The sequence below is a fragment of the Scleropages formosus genome, chromosome 7 (assembly GCF_900964775.1).
Source record: "Scleropages formosus chromosome 7, fSclFor1.1, whole genome shotgun sequence".
In the NCBI taxonomy this organism is placed as follows: Eukaryota; Metazoa; Chordata; class Actinopteri; order Osteoglossiformes; family Osteoglossidae; genus Scleropages; species Scleropages formosus.
This window is the reverse complement of record NC_041812.1, coordinates 32,681,510-32,703,304: the sequence shown is the minus strand read 5'-3', so window position 1 is coordinate 32,703,304 and position 21,795 is coordinate 32,681,510. Positions and strand designations below refer to the sequence as shown.

General features: G+C 44.5%; 1 protein-coding gene across 10 annotated transcripts in view; it reads left to right on the top strand.

Annotated features, from left to right (window-relative positions):
- Positions 1-2,157: 2,157 nt before the first annotated feature.
- LOC108942030 (inositol hexakisphosphate and diphosphoinositol-pentakisphosphate kinase 2-like) overlaps positions 2,158-21,795 on the top strand; it is a 36,504-nt gene continuing 16,866 nt past the window's right edge. For 2 of the 10 annotated variants that reach the window (XM_018765056.2, XM_018765050.2), the window contains exons 1-18: positions 2,159-2,263; positions 5,940-6,459; positions 6,642-6,837; positions 7,131-7,221; positions 11,077-11,162; positions 11,531-11,685; positions 12,337-12,438; positions 12,527-12,688; positions 12,856-12,977; positions 13,098-13,199; positions 13,466-13,552; positions 14,175-14,250; positions 14,415-14,524; positions 16,310-16,395; positions 16,476-16,601; positions 17,909-17,953; positions 20,909-21,030; positions 21,242-21,424. In XM_018765056.2, coding sequence (XP_018620572.2) covers positions 6,412-6,459; positions 6,642-6,837; positions 7,131-7,221; positions 11,077-11,162; positions 11,531-11,685; positions 12,337-12,438; positions 12,527-12,688; positions 12,856-12,977; positions 13,098-13,199; positions 13,466-13,552; positions 14,175-14,250; positions 14,415-14,524; positions 16,310-16,395; positions 16,476-16,601; positions 17,909-17,953; positions 20,909-21,030; positions 21,242-21,424 — 1,899 coding nt within the window. In that variant the 5' untranslated portion in view covers positions 2,159-2,263; positions 5,940-6,411. Of the gene's footprint in view, positions 2,264-4,283; positions 4,557-5,701; positions 6,460-6,641; positions 6,838-7,130; positions 7,222-9,884; positions 9,903-11,076; positions 11,249-11,530; positions 11,686-12,336; positions 12,439-12,526; positions 12,689-12,855; positions 12,978-13,097; positions 13,200-13,465; positions 13,553-14,174; positions 14,251-14,414; positions 14,525-16,309; positions 16,396-16,475; positions 16,602-17,908; positions 17,954-20,908; positions 21,031-21,241; positions 21,425-21,795 lie in introns of those variants that run through there. The other 8 variants (XM_018765053.2, XM_018765052.2, XM_018765054.2 and 5 more) reach the window with 8 other exon arrangements.

The following is a 21,795-nucleotide window of genomic DNA, read 5'->3' as shown; positions in this document are numbered from 1 at the left end:
AATGGACAAAATTTTTGTTGCTGTGTAATGATCTTGCCAACAAGCAAATGATAATTGTCTAAGCAACAAGAACAAAGAGATTAAATTGCCAAATTAGTACATCGGATGCTACTTAGATTCAGGTTGTGACTGAAATAGAATAAAAAAGCATTTCGAAGAAATAATACAATATTGTAGGACTGTAGGACCCTCCCATTGATACAAGTATTGGACAATAGAAAGATGGAGCCGTGCTGGTCTATAGTCCTCAGGCTGGCATTTTTGGATGTAAACAAGCATAAGGAGGGTTTCTATATGGGTCAAGCCTCATTTATTTTTAACTCCTTTTTACACAGAACGCTGCCCTCCTTCCGAGTCATAATGCTGCCTTGAGCAGACATTTGTTGTGAGAACACAAGTCTCCCTGAGGCCTTCTGTTGGCCTGGAAAGCATAGCCCCTGGCTGAACCTCTCATCCAGGCCTCCTGTGATGCTCCTGCACATCCTCGCCCCTGTTTGAGAGACAAGAGAGTCCCGCAGGAAGTGTTTCACATGCATATGCAAAAGCTGTGTGCTTTGCGATCGGGAATCTGCAGGGTTTGTGTATCCAGTCCACAGGAACACGCACATTTCCGCAGTGTCCCGAACACTACATGGTTGTGGGTCAGAGGTCCGAGAGAGCGTCCTGCTGAAGACCTGTGTTCCCTTTCTGTTTCCTCTCAGTCTCCAGATAGCCCTGAATGGCATTTCCCCTGAGAGGGAAAGTCAAAGCAGTTTATTATCTGAAGCTTCTAGCAATGGGTCTCTGCCAAGCATTTAAATCAACAGTGAAAAGGCTGGAATAGCTACATTTGCGTGAATAACTAATAGAGCTAATTAGGTAATTAAAGGAAGATGTTTGGAATGAAAACTTGTGTACATTTGACTAGTTAGGAACTTTTTGACATCACTGACAGGGTCTGTCATCCTGTCCAGGGTGAACTCCCTTTTAGCCTTGTGTCCAATCCTTCCGGGATAGGCTCTGGTTCACCGTGACTCTGCTCAGGACAAGTGGTTATTGAAATTGCATGGCTGGTTTATATGGGTTGTCTTCTCTAGAAGTGACTACTGTAACCATCTCCTCGCTGGGCCCTCTATATTGCCCTCACACCAGCTCCGGTATGTTCAGAATTCAGCAGCTGGAATGCCGAACAAATGCTGTGCAAGACACCGCATCATACCTGCATAACAATCCTGATTTTCTGTAAGGGTTCGAGCTGATTTCACACTCCTCATCTTTTGCTATAAAGCTTTACATGGCTTGGCACCTCTGTTCCTCTCCGTCCTTCTGTCAGCCTGTTCCTGACCTCGAGGTCTTCATCCATCTGTCTGTGGACTCTCACAGGTCCCTCAAACTTCACTGCATTCTGTGTGAGATTGGGTTTCCTCCTGCTATGTCCCTAAACTGTAGAATTCCCAATGCAGGAATACCAGTCCTAGCACTTACATTTGACAGTTGCTGTCAGATACACACCTGAATGCTCATTTTTTACTCCTTTATCATTTTTTTGCAATTATTTTGTCTTTATCAAAAAATGTTAAAATAATGTTTTAGTGTCTTTTGTTCGTGTCTTATTCTTGTAACTTTTTTATGGTGATAGTTATCACTTTTGCTGTTTCATTTGGTAACTTTATGTGTCTTGGCTTGACAGCTGGTAGTGTAGTTGTTAGAGCTGCTGTCTTTAGCTCCAGAGGTTGTTAGTTCAAATCCCCCTCTAGGTGTCCTACTCATGAACAAAGTACCTCCATTAATTTACTCTAGTAAAATTACCCAGCTGTAAAAATAGGTGAACAGCTTTAAGTTGCTTTGGAGTCAGCTTAGTGTAATGCTTTTTCTTTTTACTGTAAAATGCTTTCAGATGTTGTTTTGAGGGAATCTTTTAAAATGTAAAAAGTTTATTATTATTATTATTATTATTATCCCTTGCAACGACGTTTGAATGGTACTTCATAGCCTTAATTAATCAAAAAGCTGTATATACAAAATCCACATCGCTTTTCAATACACGTCAATTGAACAAAGTGTCTTGGAAACCCGGCAAACATGTTCAACGAGACGTGCGCTGCACTTCTGCATTCGACCCCTAGAGGGGTCCACAACCTGGCGCAGAGGCGAACCGAAGAGCTGCGGATACGGTCCATGACGGCGCTCGCTGTCGGCTATGCGCCTTCCTCTTTCAGCGCTCGTGTAGTGATACGCAGAGCTGTCAGGAAATAAGGAAGCGGAGGAAGGCTCTTTTTACTTTGTAAGTATAAACACTGTCATGATGGGTTATGATTTTTTAGGTAAGTTCAATTTCTTCTGGAGTCAAGTGTCATACAGTGAGTACGCATATAATTATCTACTGAATTAGTTTCATTGAATAGACGAATTTAAGTCTAGGTCAGGCAGATCATCATTTGGCTGTTTTACTCAGTGTCGACACTCGTCTCCGTATGAACAAGTGATCAATTTCTTACTTTATTTTTACACGTGCATTTATTAATTTAACAGATGGTGTTAGCTCAGGGTGAACATTTGACAAGAGAAGAAGAGTTTGAGGTAGACGCGCTTGTGGAAACACGGTTTGCGCACCGCGTGTGTCTCGAACAGCTGCATCAAGGAGTGAGATCGGAGCGTTAGCTCAACTCTCCGCTTCCTCTTCCTAGGCTAGAGTGTCAGTCAATGGTTGAGTTCAAATTTTGCACTGAATGACACTTTAAAAAATAATCATACTCCAAAACTCCAGCGGTGTGCACAATTTAGTAGTAGAACAATCTTTTCAGATGTGCAGGAGATCATCTAACTAACTTGATCTTCCTATCATGTTTAAGGCTAAGCATCAACCATTCAACGTTCACGCAGCTTAATTGATACAATGATGTTTTTAATAATGGAGAGCAACTGGAATTATTTTTCAACTGAAGATATAGTGAAGTAAATTTAAAAAAAACATAACTTCCATGAATGTATTTTGTTATGTCATGACATATCCTAGAAGTCACAGGAGGTGTAGTGTATTGGTTTCTCTATTATTTTACCGGACACAGTAGCCTACTGAATAGATCACAGGGTAAGGAAAGTGGATGTATATGCAGGGATTTTTTTTTCTACAAAACAACTGTTGTTACCTGTATTTCAAAAGTATTCATACTTACTACTAATTAATACTAACTACTTACTCGTTAGTTTGGTGACCAAAGAGAAAATCTCAAGTTGTCAATAAAGTACCCTACAGTACAGAATGTGTTTAGAACAGTTCTTGCTATGTTCATGTGATTTCTTTAAGCACTTTGTGGTTTGGACTGATTCTTTTATTGATGTGATTCATTAAGCAGACAGGTGTCATGGAACAGGAACATTTTATACGGTGACAGCTCTGTCATTCCAATGTCATACCTGGACCAAGTCCACCCACCAACACTGAGAGTAATAGCTCTGTCCCAGAAATGGCACAGATTCAAAAACCTTGCTCAAACTAGAACCTGTCATGAGTCCAAGTGCCATAGGTCTTTATCCCTTTTCTGTCTCTCCTTCTGAAGCTTCATTACAAATCAAGATAGCTGGTAGCATAGTACTTAGAGCTATTCCCTGTAGATCCAAAGGTTAGAGGTTTGGTCCCCACCTCTGGATGTAGTACCCTTGAGTAAGGTGCTTACTAAAATTACATGGCTCTATAAATGAGTAAATAATTGTAACCTTAACAATGCAAGTTGATTTGGTGAAAAGCAGTTTATAGTGTTAAAATTACACTTCTAAAGCATCAGGTAACTGCAGTGTTGTGAATGTTGTTGTGGATTCCATGCACTCATATAGCATAGTGCTTTGGTACTCTTAAGGGAGTGATAGTTTCCATTGGCCATCCAAGACAACAACTGCAGAAGGCCTGAATAACTTGCCCTCCAATATCTGCTTTCACTAAGTAACAAAAAGTGTGTGTGTTTGTGTCTGAGAGAGACAGTGGGAGCTATGTTTCAGTTTTGATATTCCAGAAAACTCTGCATGCTGGTGCAACCTACTGCATTTGAGTCATCTGTAATTGCTGTTTATGTAATTTGGAAATTTCTTGCAGAAATTAAAGGTCATTAATTAAAAGTTGAAGAAAGAAAGCTGAATACTTTGGCTTGAGGGGGTGTGGTGGCGCAGTGGGTTGGACCGGGTCCTGCTCTCTAGTGGATCTGGGGTTTGAGTCCTGCTGGGGGTGCCTTGCGACAGACTGGCGTCCTGTCCTGGGTGTGTCCCCTCCCCCTCTGGCCTTACGCCCTGTGTTGCCGGGTAGGCTCTGGTTCCCCACAACCCTGTATGGGACAAGCGGTTCAGAAAATGTGTATGTGTGTACACGTTCTTTGGGTTATATGTTTTGAGAAGTTTTTTTTTTGTTTGGAGTTTGATGGAAGGTCACAAACCTAACAGCTAATCCTCTGCATCTAATTAACCATGAGGTGTACCTGCAAATGCCAATCACCTGCCATTCTCTCCACTCTAATATCCCTTGCAGTGATGACAGGAATTTATTTCACATCATGAGTCAACAGAACATTATGCACAGAAGTGAGAAGGTGATTACTTATAATTTTCCCAAATTAGCTTTCATCCACAGTCTGGCTCATCTGCTGACATCTGAAGTGCTTGATGATCCCTGGTATGCATGGTACAGAAAGCTGCCAAGTGGATTAATGCATGGGATAAATTCCGTACAGTGAATTAGTTGATAACAAGGAAGCTGATAAAATCCCTTTCAGTTTATCTCCATTCCCATGCTAACAAACAAATGTACTACTATGACCTGTGGCTGTCAGCCAGTTGGATAGCAGTCTAAGCTTTTACTGTTGCAATTTTTTCCTAACAATTTTATCCAAATGTTAAAGAGACTATGTTTTAAGCAGCCTGTTGTTTTCCTTGAGCTAATTCAGGCTATGTACCCTTTCATGGGTACAACCACAAGGTCTCAGTTGGTGTCTACTACTGTGGATGTTGTAGTGATTGTAGAATATCTGGGTGACTTCAAAATCAGAGTCAAAGTGGTTTATAGTCCACGACGTTTGTATTTATTTATGCAGCTTTTTTTAGCTTCATAATTCTCTTTCAGTAAATCTGCATGACTGGTCACCTTCTGTTTGCCCCAGTCTTTCATCACCTCAACCAGAAGATGAGTTATTTTAGGCAGCAGTGGAGCTCAGCAACTTGCCCCCCAGGGATCTGGAGTAAAAGCAGGGCCCAGTCTTGGCATGGCTACTCAGAGAACAGAGTATGGTTGGGAGAAAGCAGCTTTGAACCTCTGCTTGACTGGGGATATGCATGTGGAGCTGGTTCTGCCCACACAAAACCCAGTGTGAACACAGTGTGACATAACAACCAGCACTTGACTCAAGGGTGATATTTTCTGGATGGAACTGAGATTCCTGTCCTTCAGATCAGTTTCTGGTTCATGTCATACCCAGTTACCACAACCCCATTCCTATCTGCTGCTGTTCCCATGGCCTTCTGAATGTCATCTCCAAGACTGACCTATTTTGACTTGATATTTCCCATAATGGTGGCGCAGTGGGTTGGACCACAGTCCTGCTCTCTGGTGGGTCTGGGGTTCGAGTCCCGCTTGGGGTGCCTTGTGATGGACTGGCGTCCTGTCCTGGGTGTGTCCCCTCCCCCTCCGGCCTTACGCCCTGTGTTGCTGGGTAGGCTCTGGTTCCCCGCGACCCTGTATGGGACAAGCGGTTCTGAAAGTGTGTGTGTATTTCCCCATAACTGTTAGTACTATATCTACTATAGCTGTAGACTAAATTGCCAAAGTCCTTTTCAGTTGTAACTTTTCACTGGACAACTTTCAGAAACAACTCGGCTGTTTTGTCAAGCCATTACATGGAGGAGCTGTGGTAGATCTCGCAAGTGGTTGCGATTTATGACCTCTGCACTGATTTATATGCTCTTTACTCTCCTTGCAGGACCACTGATCTTTGATTGTGAAAGAAGCTCAAGCTATTACAGCCAAAATATGGAAGTCCACTTCTAAGTGAAGAAAGACACTTTAGATTGGTTCCTCCTGTGTGTCTTAATCCTTCCTCCCTGAAACAACATCTATACAGACACACCTTCTTTTCCATAATACTGTGCCCTCTTCACCCAGTACCACCAATTCTCCTGGAGTGTGTTGTGGTTCACTCATCCTGCATTTGGTAGGGTTCTGTGGCTCATAGTAGATTGCAGTAGAGAATTGTGCTGATGTACTTTTCCAACATAGTGGTCTGTGCTCAAGGACCCCAGCCAGCCTGTAGGACAGCATGTTGGCGGCATTCTGATGTATGATGGTGCATCTAGGTCCCCAGGTCAACGCAGGGGGCTGTGATATCAGTGCCTGGTTGCCCTGTTTTTCATTGTGAGTGAGACAGTGAGGCCAAGTGCCTGGGGCTAAGCAGCATGAGGACAGATGTGGAGCTACATGAGGAGACACAGAAGTCTGACTCGGTGAGTGGTGAACTGGGGTGAGGCAGTGGAGGGGATTATCTGTGCAATTAAATTACAGTAATAGTAGCACAACCTTGCCTTTTGCTTGCCAATGTGTTATGGCTTTGCCTTTAATAGGACAACTTTGATTTAAGGTGCTGAGTGACTCTCAGGGAACATCTCTGAGCTATGTGTCCCCTCAGGGTTGGGAGAGGCAGATTGTGGTTGGGATCTGTGCCATGATGAAGAAGTCAATGTCTAAGCCCATGACCCAAATCCTGGAGCGACTCTGCAAGTTCGAGTACATCACAGTGGTGATCTTCTCAGAGGACGTCATCCTCAACGAGCCTGTGGAGCAGTGGCCTCTGTGCGACTGCCTCATCTCCTTCCACTCCAAAGGTAGCATCAGCAGGGTCTCCACTGCAGGCCCAGATTTGGTCCACTGACAGCCAGCATTGAATCTTTCTTTCGGAATATGTTCAGTTCATACATTGAATAATTTACCAAGTTTGCCAACTTTAAACCTCTGATTCATTTTACCAGAAAAATAACTGACAAAAATTAAATGATCTGAAAGTACGTCTAAGTACTTTTATTAAGCATTTGGGAATGGCTCATTAAAAGACTGTATGGTTAATTTTAATACATATATTCATTATTATGTTTGTATTTATTTCTGTGCATGTTTGTAGGGTTTCCACTGGATAAGGCAGTGAGTTATGCTAAGCTCAGAAACCCGCTTCTCATCAATGACTTGAACATGCAGTACTTCATCCAGGACAGGTAAGACAATGCAGATGACACACTGTCCTCAAACTGCATGTACTTAACAGAAGTCATATGTTTTTTCAGGTTGTTAAGTCAAGCAAATGTTTTAAAGTGTTCTAATCTTGGTTATTTGGTATACACGAGTACATCAAGAGTATGCAAACAACATTTTTGATTTTTTGGATACCAACAATGGCTGTGTCTAAATAATAGTTTTTCTCCATCAAGCCATCCATTTTCTAGGCCGCTTAGTCCTTCTAGCAGCGTGGTGGCAATAGGGAGAGCAGAGAAGCCCAGATGTCCCTGTCCCTCATGACTTCCTCTAGCGCAACCTGGTGGATTCCCAGCTGCTCCCGACCCAACTGGGAGATACAATCTCTCCAGTGGGTCCTGGGCTGACCTGGGAATGGCTCATTAAAAGACTGTCTTGTGCCAGTTCGCCATGCCTGCTCAGGGGACATCCTTACCAGATGCCCAACCACTTTAACTGGTTCCTCTCAACGTGGAGGAGTAGCGGCGAGTTCCTCTCGGATGGCCGAACTCCTCACCCTGTCATGGAGAGTGAGTCCCACCACCCTGCGGAGAAAACTCATTTCAGCCACTTCTATCTGCGATCTTATTCTTTCGGTCATTATCCAGAGTTTATGACCACAGGTGAGGGTAGGAGCGCAGACTGACCGTTAAACAGAGAGCTTTGCCTTATGGCTCAGCTCCCCCTTCACCACTACAGTCTGGTACAGCAACCGCATTACTGCTGCCACTGCTCCCAGTATGCAGCTGATCTCACACTCCCTTCTCCCCTCACTCGTGAATAAGACCCCAAAATATTTCAAGTCCTCCACCTGGGGCAAATTCTCTCCCCTTACTTGAAGGGAGCATGACATCCTTTTTCCTCAGAGAGCCATGGACTCAGACTTGGAGCTGTTGACCAACCGCTTCACACTCAGCTGCAGACCGTTCCAGTGCGTGCTGGAGGCATCCATGTGACGGTGCCAAAAGGACAACATCATCCGCAAAAAGCAGAGACATCACTTTTCGGCCCCCACGTAGAATGCCCTCCTGACCTTGCCTGCGCCTTGATATCCTGTCCATGAAAACCACAAACAGGCGTGGGGACAAGGCAAAACCTTGGTGGAGTCCAACACCCCCATTGAACGGGCTTGACTTAATGCCGAGTATGCTAACACAGCTCTCACTCCCCATGTACAGAGGTTGAATAACTGCAGCAGTGGCCCCAGCACCTCATACTTCCGAAGCACCTCCCACAGAATTTCTCGGGGAACACGGCCATAGGCCTTCTTCAAATCGACAAAACACATGTAGACTGGAATAGCAAACTCCCATTCCCCCTGAATAATCTGTTAGAGGGTAAAAAGCTGGTCCACTGTTCCACAGCCAGGACAGAATCTGCATTGTTCCTCTTCAGTCTGAGGCTCAACTGTCAGCCAGAGCCTCCTTTCCAGCACCCTGGAATAGACTTTTCCAGGGAGGCTGAGGTGTGTGACACCCCGATAGTTGGCACACACTCGCTGGTCCCCATTCTTAAAGATAGGGACCACCACTCCAGTTTGCCAATCCAAAGGTACTGTCCCCGAGGTCCGTGCAACATTGCAGAGGCATGTCAGCCATGACAGCCCCACAACATCCATGGCCTTAAGCAGTTATGGGTGAATCTCATCCACCCCCGGTGCTTTGCCACTGTGGAGCTTTCCAATTACCTCAGTGACTTCCACCAGGGAAATGGACTCTTGACACCCCGGAAGCCTCTAGCCCTGTTTCCTGTAAGGGAGGCATATCTCTTGGGTTTAGGAGTTCTTCAAAGTGCTCTTTCCACCTCCTGACAATGTCCTCATTTGAGGTCAGAGTTCGACCTTTCCTGAGCACAGCTTGAGCGAAGCTCCTCCGATCCCTCCTGAGTCGCCGGATGGTTCTCCAGAACCTCTTTGAGGCCGACTGAAAGTCATTTTCCATGGCCTTTCCAAACTCCTCCCATGTTCCGGATTTTGCTATTGCAACCGCAGCCGCTGCTGCTTTTTCTGCCTGCCGGTACCTATCTGCTGAGTTAGGAGTTCCCAGAGCCAACCAGGCCCTAAAGGCCTCCTTCTTCAGCTTGACGGCTTCCCTCACCACCAGTGTACACCACCAGGTTCTTAGGTTGCCCCCATGACTGGCACCAACAAGCTTTTTGCCACAGCTGCACCTGGCTGCTTCCACAATAGAGGTTTTCAATAGGATCCATTCAGACTCCATGTCCCCTACCTCCTTCACGACATGGGAGAAGTTCTCATGGAGGTGCGAGTTAAAATCATTCTGGACAGGGTCCTCTGACACTTGTTCCCAGCATACCTCACTATGCACTTGGGTCTACTGGGTCTGTCTGTCAGTTTTCCCCACCATCTGATCCAGCTCACCACCGGATGGTTATCAGTTGAGAGCTCAGTGCCTCTCTTCAACCGAGTGTCCAGAACATGTGGCCTCAAGTCAAATGAAACGACTACAAAGTCAATCATTGACCTCTGGCCCAAGGATCTCTGGTAGCAAGTACACTTATGAGCTTCTTTGTGTTTGAACATGGTGTTTGTTATGGACAAACCATGGCTAGCACAAAAGTCCAATAACATTTCACCATTCAGGTTCTGATCGGGCAAGCCGTTCTTCCCAGTCATCTCACTCCAGATTTCCCAGTCATTGCCAACGTGAGTGTTGAAGTCCCCAAGCAGGACTATGGAGTCTGTAGGTGAAACCCTGTCCAGAAACCCACCCACTCTCTCCAAAAAGGTTGAATACTCTGAACTGTTGTTTGGTGCATAAGCACACACAAAAGTCAGAATTTTCCTCTCTGCAACCTTAAGTCTCATTGAGGCGACCTTCTCGTCCACTGGGACAAACTCCAACTGTATGGCAGCCAGCCAGGGGCTTGTGAGTATCCCCTCACCCGCCTGGTGCCTCTCACCCTGTGCAACTCCTGAATAGGAGAGAAACCACTCCCTATTGAGGAGCTTGGTTCCAGAGCTAACACTGTGAGTGGAGGTGAGTCCAACTATCACCTTCACTCCAGACCTGGTCGCCATGGAAGGACCCTACCAGGAACATACTGCTCCCGATGATATACCTCTGGAGATCCCTAGATCACACAAGCCCTTCCGCTACTACTAGGCCCCGTTCCATGACTGATGTGAATTATAGTTTTAGTATAAACATTTTCATTTACATTTTTCATTTAGTCATTTAGCAGACGCTTTTCTCCAAAGCGATGTACATCTCATAGCAAAATGTGCGTTACATCAACAGAAAGAGACTGCAGTGCAGATGCATGATTCTAAAGCACAGTACTTTCCACCATATGAACCAATGTTCATCACACGAGTAGCTGCATGAAAGTTTATCCATTATTCAACAATTTCTAATCACAAATAGAAATTAACTATACCTATAGTTAACTATAGCTAACTACTGTATAGTTTTAGTTTATAGTACTGCATTTAACCAGATTGTAAAATGCACCAGATTTTTCAAAACACACACACACACACATTTTCAGAACCGCTTGTCCCATACGGGGTCACGGGGAACCGGAGCCTACCCAGCAGCACAGGGCATAAGGCCAGAGGGGGAAGGGGACACACCCAGGACGGGACGCCAGTCCGCCGCAAGGCACCCCAAGCGGGACTCGAACCCCAGACCCACCGGAGAGCAGGACTGTGGTCCAACCCACTGCGCCACCACACCCCCTGATTTTTTCAAAACATCTTCCTCAAAATGGAAAGAATCTACTTTGTTTTCACTATAAAAATGTAGGTTAATGTCTATGTCCCCGTTAATCTCCACATGCTGAAAGCAAAAAATTGTTGCTTTCCCCCTGCTTTTCAGGAGAGAGGTGTACCGGATCCTGCGAGAGGAAGGAATCGACCTACCCCGCTATGCTGTATTGAATCGAGACCCAGACAGACCCCAGGGTGGGTGGGGTGGACTCACCAGCCCTCTAGTTTCCATTGGGGTTTTTTAAAGGAAAATCACAGAAGAAATTATGAGTGGCCAGCAGGTAGCCTAGTTGTTAAGGAATTGCACCTCATCCCCTGTAATGGCACTGCTGTTGTCCCCAAAATTGAAATTAATAATCCAAACTGCTTCAGTGATGATAAACAGCTGTGTGAATTGCTGTAGAATTGTGCAAATGTACACGTACAGAACTGTGTATATCCATTCCTGTAAGATTCTTTGGGTAAAGATAATAGTAGACATAATAGAAGAATATCAGAAGACCAGAGGGTAGCAGTGGAGGAAAGCCAGCTGTCTAACTGCCAGGGACTGTGCCATATCTCAGAGTGCAGCCTGATTGAGAGTGACGACCATGTGGAGGTCAATGGAGAGATCTTCCAGAAGCCCTTCGTAGAGAAGCCTGTCTGTGCTGAGGATCACAATGTCTACATCTACTACCCAACCTCTGCTGGTGGTGGCAGTCAGCGGCTCTTCCGGAAGGTTCTTCATATCACCGTCTGTATATGTCTGTTTTGCACCCTGTCTCTCTCGCTTTCATTTCCACTGTCACATTCCCCAAGTCTGGATAGCTGCGTCATGGCAACTTGCGTGACGATTGAACAGCAAGTATCAAAATAGAGAGGGCTGCACAGCCGTCACATTCTTTCCCCTCAGACAGTGTAGGGTGGAGGGAGCCAACTCTGGTTTTATGTTTCACTTCCCTCTGCTGGACCACAGAGAATGAAACTCAACATGTTGCTCCCCATGTCCTTCTAAACAAGGCTGAGTTCTGCTATGAAATTCTGATTGGTGGTGGTGGTGACAGGGCCTTTGGCCACCAGTAGAAGCAAGGTGTAAACTCATGAAACAGGACACCTTAGTCATTACGCTAATGGAGAAGGGTTGTTTGCCAAACACACAATACTGGCTGATTTTGAAACCCTGATGTATTTGCAGCTCACTGATTTGCAATGAGGGATTTTGGAATCTGCCTCACCTATATAAGCTCAACAAGTGTTAAATCCCCAGGTTGGGCATCAAAATGATAGACTGGCTGTAAACACCGTACAGGGTCTAATCCAGCTCCAGATCAGACCTGTTCCAGTAACACAGGCTGAAACCGAGGCCTTAACATACCTCTGTCTCGTACAGATCGGCAGCAGGAGCAGCGTGTATTCCCCTGAGAGCAGCGTGCGAAAAACCGGCTCCTACATCTACGAGGAGTTTATGCCCACAGATGGCACAGATGTGAAGGTATCAGACTGGAGTTCCATACCTCTTTGACTGGAATGCTACACTGCGGATGGCACTCAGGCCACTGTTTCTTTGTGTGTGTGTGTAGGTATACACAGTGGGCCCTGACTATGCCCATGCTGAGGCACGAAAGTCTCCTGCTTTGGATGGGAAGGTGGAGCGAGACAGTGAGGGCAAGGAGATCCGCTATCCTGTAATGCTCACAGCAATGGAGAAGCTGGTTGCTCGCAAAGTGTGCCTGGCATTCAAGGTGAACTTCCTCTATTTCTGTCTTGTTCATTCTCTTACTGTTTGAAGCTTAGCTATAGAAGTGAAACTTATCTAGACATTATATTAAACCTAAGTATATGCAAGTGAAATGAAACTGGTTCTCCTAGATTCGGTGTTGAACTACGACTGTTGATTGCTTTACTGCAGCAAACTGTGTGTGGGTTTGACCTCCTTCGAGCAAACGGCCACTCTTTTGTCTGCGATGTCAATGGCTTCAGCTTTGTGAAAAACTCCATGAAGTACTACGATGACTGTGCCAAGATTCTTGGGTAGGTGCTGGAAGGAACTTTTCGTTATGCCCAAGATTTGATCCATATGTACATTATGTTGTGTTACTGTGAGTAATCAGAAAGGTGGTAGTTTACAGACCCAGTCCATGGTTGTTTCAGGAACATTGTGATGCGTGAGCTGGCCCCACAATTCCACATTCCCTGGTCCATCCCCACTGAGGCTGAGGACATCCCCATTGTCCCCACAACTTCTGGAACTATGTGGGTCTTGAGTCATTACCGCTCCTCTCCAGTGCTTTTCCCATTTTCATATTGCTTAAACTGTGTTTTGGAGAAAAAAAGTCCAATATGTGTATATTGAGTTTAGTTTTTTAAATGTGCAACAAAATGCACTTCACATCCTGTTGCTATTGCTTAGATACAGTTCTCATATGAGAGGAGGGATGGTATTCTTTGACTGGTTTGTCTCAAAGTGTTCCTGCCTCGTTTGGGGCAAGTGACTGAAGAGGAGCTTTGCTGTCCTATAGGATGGAGTTGCGCTGTGTGATCGCAGTAATCCGACACGGGGACCGGACACCGAAACAGAAAATGAAAATGGAAGTTCGGAACCCAATGTGAGTTCCTCATCCTCAGAATTGTGAAATCATTGTGGCAGAAATTGCTTAGTCACTAGTTTCTGTAGTATTTCAGTACCATTAATAGACCCTACTGATTATAACTCCAAAAAGTGCTTCATTAAGCATGGTGTTTGTGAATACATACACACCATTGTATCTGTCATGCCCTCCGTCTCGACAATGGGGAACACCTGCGACTGATAGGGACTGGGCGCATAAAAGGGAAGCGTGGAGTGCAGGAAGATGCGGAACCATGTTCAGCCTTACTCTTCGCTCACCTTTCTCGGATAGCATTGCTTACCTTTTTCCTGACCTCCCCATCCTTGCTCCTGTTCCCTGACCCTCCTCGTCCTGACTCTCCTCATCCTCTTCGTCTCCTTTGACCCATTGCCTTATCTTCGACTCACGGTTTTCGGCTTCTCCTCGTAACGACGTCTGCTCCTCGGTGACCTTCGCTAGTTTCCTGACAACGACTTTCGGATCATCCCCTAGCCTATGCGCCCCTGCGCTGCACTTGGGTCTGATGACTTACTTTCCAGTCGGAAGCATGACAGTATCTGTAAAATTTCTTTTGGAGATCCCAGTAATCACAAAGGTGTCTCTGTGTTTTCTTTTCCAGGTTCTTTGAACTGTTTGAGAAATATGGAGGCTACAAAACGGGCAAACTGAAGCTGAAGAAGCCCAAACAGCTGCAGGTAAATTCAAGGGTCTCTGTCCTTCTCCCGTGTTGAGCAGTTGACACAGTTTGCAGTAGGAGAAGTGTGAGGGGGTCTGTCTGAAGTGTGTGTGAATGAGTTTTGTGGATGCTGGTCTGCAGGTGCTGTTAGTTACCTCTTCACATTGATGGCCTTCATACCAGGAGCTGCTGGATATCGCTCGGCAGTTGCTGGCAGATCTGGGCCAGCACAACGACTGTGAGATTGAGGAGAAGAAATCCAAGCTGGAGCAGCTGCGAACAGTCCTGGAGATGTGAGTAGGCAAGGGGACAGAGGTAGGAGAGGGACTCTGGTACCATTAATTTTGTGTTTACTTTGAAGGATAATCCCAAGATTCCACGTTCAACAAAACTGTCATATTGACTGCACTGTTTGTGTGCCGTTTGACCTTTTTTGTAAAAGGTGATTTTTATTGGCCCATTTTCCTGTAGTACAGTCACTAATATGTTACCTCCTTTGTGTTCTGTTGTTTATTAAGTCCATTTTTAACTACTGGACTTCCTAGCTGGATGTGGTGTTCCTCTATTTGAATCTTTCATTGCATCACTCAGGGGACCTCAGAGTCCAGATCACTTTGTTGTTCTTTATCACTTGAGGCAGAATGTTTGAACGTGCTTCACAAACTTCCTGCACCAGCGGCAATCTTCTTGATCGAGTTTTGTTTCAATCTTCAGTGTAACTACCAGCACCACTGAGGCTAAGACCAATGCAGACAAGGTCACTATCACTATCAGAAGGCTGTTCCTTCCTTGGCTGTCAGACCTTGATCTCTTTATGACCATCATATCTAGGATACACCCCATATCAGATCTGTCTCCTAGCCCCTGTCTGTGTCCTTACATGCTTTTACTGACTGTCATGCTTCTACATCTCTCTTTGTTTCCCATTCTCTCTTTCTCTCTGAAGGGAATCCAGTCTGAATCACTATCAGTACGCACTCCTTACTCCTGTTACTTTTGACAGGAGTGAAAGGTTTATGCTTCTTTATTATCAACCTGGTAACAAGTACTACAATTAACACCCAAGTGCATTGCACCCTGCACTGACAGCCTTTTTAACTGCAGACCTCTACTTTACACCTGGATCTCCACAGGCGATGAAGTCCATGCAGGTGTGGCTCATCTCTTTCAGTCCAGTTGAGTTAGAGGGTTGTCTGTTTGTGAGTGTTGTGACACTTCTGCATCTAACCAACCTCTTTCTCTGTCTGAACCCTTCTCCAGTATGGTTCTGTTTGGTCATGTGGTCATTTGACCTTTCTCAGGCCAGAATAACCCATTAATAAATATGCATTTTGAGGACTTTATGGCCTGACCGTGCAGGCACTGGCTGCACAGCTTGTACTCCAGTAAAACCAGAAGCATTATACAACCACTGTGCTGGAAAAGGGAACATTCTACAGTGGGCCACAGTGTTATTTTTTTCAAAGTGCTTCTAGAAGTTTGGAGATATTTTAGCTGCGTAGGGCTGTGAAACTGCCTGGAAAAACACTGTGAAAGTTACATTGACACCTCCTCTTGGACAGAATAGTGACTTAGCACCTGCAACATCTTGATGCGGACTGATAGGGTCTATCATTAAAAGTGTAGACTGATATTGAAAGAGTACTTTAAGGTAACAGCTGGTAGCATAGTGGTTAGTACTGCTGCCTTTGGACCCAAAGGTTGCAGGTTTGATCCCCCCCCTGTAGCTGTAGTACTTTTGAGCAAGGTATTTACCCTAAGATTGCTCCAGTAAAATTACCCAGCTGTATAAATAGGTGAGGGGTTGTAACTCTAACATTTTAAGTTGCTTTGGAGGAAAGTGTCAGCTAAATGAATAAACGTTAATGGAAACTGGTACAGGAAACATCTTTAAAGCTGAACTATATCACAAGAAATCTTTCCTAAAGTTGACACTGATACAATAAGTATAATTTGAAGTAAGGGCACCCATAGTACTACTTTATTCAAGGTCATGATGCATGAAGGAATGAATGAGTGTGCAATGCCTGGCCTTGGATTAAGGGCAATTGTGCCCCATCCACTGTCATTTTTTATAGGTATGGCCATTTCTCTGGAATTAACAGGAAAGTGCAGCTCACTTATCTGCCCCATGGACAGCCTAAAACATCCAGTGAGGAGGAAGGTAAAGTATGAGTGTGTATGAGAGTGTTTGAGTGTGAGTGTGTATGAGAGGGCTCTGACTGATGGTTGGTTTCCCCACAGACACGCAAAAAGAGGACCCCTCCCTCCTGCTGGTGCTGAAGTGGGGTGGAGAGCTGACTCCTGCGGGCCGGATTCAGGCTGAGGAGCTGGGTCGTGCTTTCCGCTACATGTACCCCGGCGGACAAGGTAAAGTCCACATGATGGATTTGTGCCTTTCACAGTGGTCCAGCTTTCTTAAACAGCTGTTTGATATTCGCTGTCTAATTACTGTAATTTTTTACCTGCCTGACAGCCAGTCCCTCTCAGTATAAAAATGATGGTCTCTCTCCATTTGTCTCATTCTCTTTTTCCACTAGAAAAAGCAGGCCTCTTTCTGCCACTGGCTTTTGCTCCCTTCCAGTATGAAATTAAAAATCCTCTTTCCCTACCATTGGCTGTTGCCCATTATAGACTCTTTTACATCTCTGCCATTCACTCTTTCCCAGTGTAAAACTGTAGGACTACACAGAGCAGCTGAGTATGAAACAAAAAGAACAGAGGTTACCTTTGGTTGCTTAACAAATGCTTATTAACATGATTCGTTGTGGTCTCAAATTTGCTCTGTCTTCTGGCAGACTATTTATTGATCTTATGACAGACTTGTGACAATAATTTGGTCCTTAATGTGGAATCAGTACTTCTGTTCACAGATTCATAGTCATGTACTTCTGTAAAAATAAAGCAACAGGGAATGTATTTGCCTTGTTTCTGTGTATAGCTTTAAAATATGATGGCTGTCATAAACAAAAAAACCTTAGGGTGCTTGTAATACTGTATGTTCAAAAATAATCATCTAGATGGATGAAATGAAAGACTGGGCTAGACTAGACAGAATCATTTAGGGACATTTTGCTGTCAAATGACTGTAGTAAAGGGATATCCAGTGACTGCACTGTGTGGTTACTCTGTTGGTATGGCAGCAGACATGCAAGGAAAAGTTTTATGGTTTTTCCAAGTCCATTACAAGATGATCTTTACATTACAAATTCCCTAGCATCTCAATACTAAATGCCATGCATCTCTATCCTTCATCCCTGCCAGCAATTACTTGCATTTTTGTCTGTTGCAGTCATGATGTTTCTGCTATTGCTGATGGTGAGACAGGTATTTAGTAGAAAGTACACAGAGTGCTGGAAGAACGAGTATCTTTGTACGTGCTGTACCTCTTTCTTCCTTTTGAGATTAACCTAAAAAAAAATGTCAAGTAGTTTAGAAAGTCAACACTAGAGAGCCAGCTGAAAATGGTGAGAATTTTGAAGAAAAAGGGCTGTTTCAGATGCACTTTTTTAGCTAAGAACAACACCCCTCCTGGCTCTGGCTGTTCATCTTTTTAACAACTTTCTGTTAAAGAAAGGTTTTTTTTTAAGCATAACTTCTGAAAGTGGGTAACACTCTAGAGTGAAAGTGTTCTGTTAATTCTCTTTTCTTCCTGCTCTTTGACCCCTGTTAACCAGACGGTAGCCGCAGCTCCCTCGGTTGCGAGTCCCCCATTGACTGCGGTAAGAAGGGCTGTTAAGCCCCCTTCACTAAACCCCCTCCTCATCACTACTCTCAATAGGCCTCATGCTAACACCTGGCAGAGTGGGGAGCGCTGGTGCCTCACATCTCCTAGGCTGTGGGTTCGGACATGTTTCCGAATCCAGTTTTTTATGTGCAGAGTTTGCATGTTATTCCCGTGTACATATGAGCGTTCCCTGAGTGTTCCAGTTCTCCAGGTCTAAAGACATGTGTTTCACGTAAATTTCTGCCTCTAAATTTCCTTTAGTGGGTGCACCACCTCGTGATTGTGTGAGTGACAGAGTGTGTGTCTCACATTGCTCAAATGCATGATGGGGACATAACAGTAGACATCTTAGGGCAGTGTATCCAGAATTGTAAGTTGCCCTGTACAACAGGGTTGTTTTTATAGGAGCTACTGCTGCTATTAATATTATTATTATTATTATTATTATTAGGGGGATGCGGTGGTGCAGCGGGTTTGCCCTGTGCCTGCTCTCTGGTGGGTCTGGTGTCCCGTCCTGGGTGTGTCCCCTTCCCCTCCAGCCGCACACCCTGTCTTGCCGGGTTAGGCTCCAGCTCGCCGCGACCTTCCTTGGGACAAGCGGTTTCAGCCAGCGTGTGCGATTATTGTTGTAATTATAATAGCACTTCCTTCTGCTTTAGTTGTGTTGAATAACACCATTCCAAAAGACATTAAGTCTAAACCCTGTGGTTCATGCCATTTGGGGCAAAAATCATGAACTGCTGCAGCGCTAACAAACCAGACAATTTTCATTAAAAGCGGTGCAGGCTGTTTCTGTCTGTATTTATCTTCCATACTGTGTGGTGCTACTTCAACTGCTCTCTAATCTGTGTTGTAGAATTCCTGTATCTCAGCTGTCCTGATCACGAATGAAGAAAAGCACATCCAGTTCTCCACAGTAACACCATCGAACAGAACAAGTACATTTGTAGTAATGTTACTGTTCCGTGGTGTGGTATCTTTTCAGCACAGAGATTACTGTTGTACAGTATGTCTACATGACAATGAATGGAGATTTCATGTTTCTCGTTGTGAGAGAACAGTATCTGCACCTGTGAGAGAGTTTTTCTTGGTGCAGTAAATACAAGCAGTCAGTCAGACAAAATATCATATAAATATTAAATACTATAAGTCCATGTTATTGTATAAAAACAGACACAAGGCTGTGAGGTGTTATTACAGGCTGTGTGGGATTTATTACTGTTTTTTTGGGATGCATGTATTTGACCAAAATTGTATGTGTAAGCTATGTTTGGACTAAACCTCATTGTCCTTAACCAAAATATGCATTCTATCAGGATTTTTTTTCCTTTCAAATGACCTCTCACAAAGTAGTTCAGGGGTCTAATCTACCATTAGGTAGAATATTTTATCGAAAACAAGTTTCTCTGGGGGCACAGTGGCACAGCAGCGCATTGGGTTTGATGAGGTCCTGCTCTCCGGTGGGTCTGGGGATTGAGTCCTGCTTGGGCTGCCTTGCGACGGACTAGTGTCCCGTCCTCCTCCAGCCTTGTGCCCTGTGCTGCTGGGTTGGGTGCCGATTCGCCGCGACCCCACTTGGGACAAGCGGTTTTAGGCAATGTGTGTGTGCAACTTCTTGTGTTTGACCCATTTGAACAACTGGATACTTTTCTGGAGAAATTCAGAATAAGTACCTTTCTCTAGGGTACTGGAGCAGTGGTGGAACTGGGACTTGAGCAAACAACATTTGGGTTACAAATTTATCTCCTTAGCCTAGTGAAAGTGTAGGCCTTACTCCACCTTGGATTATGTCCATTTACTGTACGCATGACCTCCCTGAACAATATTAGTTAGCAACTTAACATTCATGACATTTTTATTTTTCATTATACCTGCTCTCAAAAAGTTTTCAAGATCTGGCTTGCAACATTTTTTTTTTCTGTCGTATAATACCAGCAATTATTGAACTATACTCACTTCCTGGCTGGAAAACAAGGGCCGTCTACATAGGCCACAAGTTCATGTCAAAACAATGTACAGGAGGAATCAATCATTGATTTTGTGCATTTACATTTTATTCACTTAGCAAATGCTTGTCTTCAAAATGATGAACAGTTCTGGGTATACAGAAGTGCTGTTCACAAGAGATGAGCTTTAAATACAGACAGTTAGCCCGGGTTGTTTACCTAATTGGACAGTTTTTGTGAGTAGACATTACTCAAGTAGCTGACCACAGAACTGAGAGTCAGATCAGACATACATAGGTGATTATGGCGGATGATGTGATGGAAATATATCGATCTATTAAGAGATCAGGAAAGAAGTGAGTTTTGGAGAGATTTGTTTTGTGCCTTTCTTGAATGCTGGATGGGAGGGATTCAGCAGTTCAGAGAGAGACAGGGAGCTCATTCCACCACATTGCAACCAGAAGCAGGAACTTAAAGGCTTTTGATTTTGGACTGCTTGTGAGTGGGCCCACCAAGCAGGCTGACCTGCAAGAGTGCAGCACTCTTGCTGGGGGGTAGAAAGCGATCAAGTGTTACAGGTGTTGATCCTTTCACTGTCTCAGTGGCCAAAACCAGAGTATTGAACTTTGATTTGAAAGAGACTTAATTATGTTTACGTCAGTGAGTAACATATGCAGATTTTTGTATGCAAGTTACATTTTTAAAATCCATTTAACAGCCATAGTCTGTTCTCTGGTATTCTGAATACTGATGAATGAAGAATGAATGAAAGGGATGCAAAGTTTATTGGATTTTATCTGGAGAATGTTAATGTTGCTTGCAGGTGTACCTATGTCATTCTTCAAAGTGAAGCTGCTCCTCATGTCTCAGTTCCCTTTCTGCCCACAGATATGCTTCTCCCACCAATGCTGGTAGCAGATGAGTTGGGTGATATTGGTGATATAGATGAGTGGAGGGTTAGTTTGTGCGAGTTCCTGCTCCAACTTTACTGTACCTGCCCTTAGGGGACTACGCTGGCTTTCCAGGCTGTGGCCTGCTTCGACTGCACAGCACCTACAGGCACGACCTAAAGATCTACGCCTCTGATGAGGGCAGGGTGCAAATGACTGCAGCTGCATTTGCGAAGGTAAGACCCCTGAGTGGAGCTGCAGACTCTGTCGTGAGATGGGCTGATGCACTGACCGTTCCCTATTGGTTTGAACCATAAGCTCCCTGTCGTGATCTGCAGTTAAAATGCATATGCCATACAACTGAACTTTTTTGTTTGAATTTAATTTTATTAATTTAAATTTTAATGAGCTGTTCTTGTGTTTTTTGCCTTTGTTGACCTGTGGCAGGGCCTGCTTGCCCTGGAGGGCGAGCTCACGCCCATCCTGGTGCAGATGGTGAAGAGTGCCAACATGAACGGGTTGTTGGACAGTGACAGTGACTCACTCACAGGGTGCCAGCGCCGTGTCAAGGCCTGCCTACATGAGATTATGCAGAAGGACAGCTGCTTCAGTGAGGAAGACTTCAGGAGGGTAATTAAAATTTGAATTCAATTGAATTGGCACAATTGACAAAACTGATTATGCAGCATCTGTGATGAAGTTTATATGTCATTTCCTGCATGGCCCCTGAAAGTAGATGGGATAAATGATAGCCCAAGTTATAACTACGACATTACTCTGCTAGTGTTTACTCAGAACTACTATAACTCCTTTTAATTGCCCATTAGTTAATTCTAGTGAAGAAGGCTTTACTTTTATAGCATGTGTGTATCTGATTATCTTGTCAAAACATTCCTTCTTTTTTAAGTACCGTTATTTCCACTCTTCATTGCCTGGCAAATTAATGCCTCTGTCCTTGAGCACCTCAATGAGTACCATTTGCAGCTGTCAGGAGTGTCAGC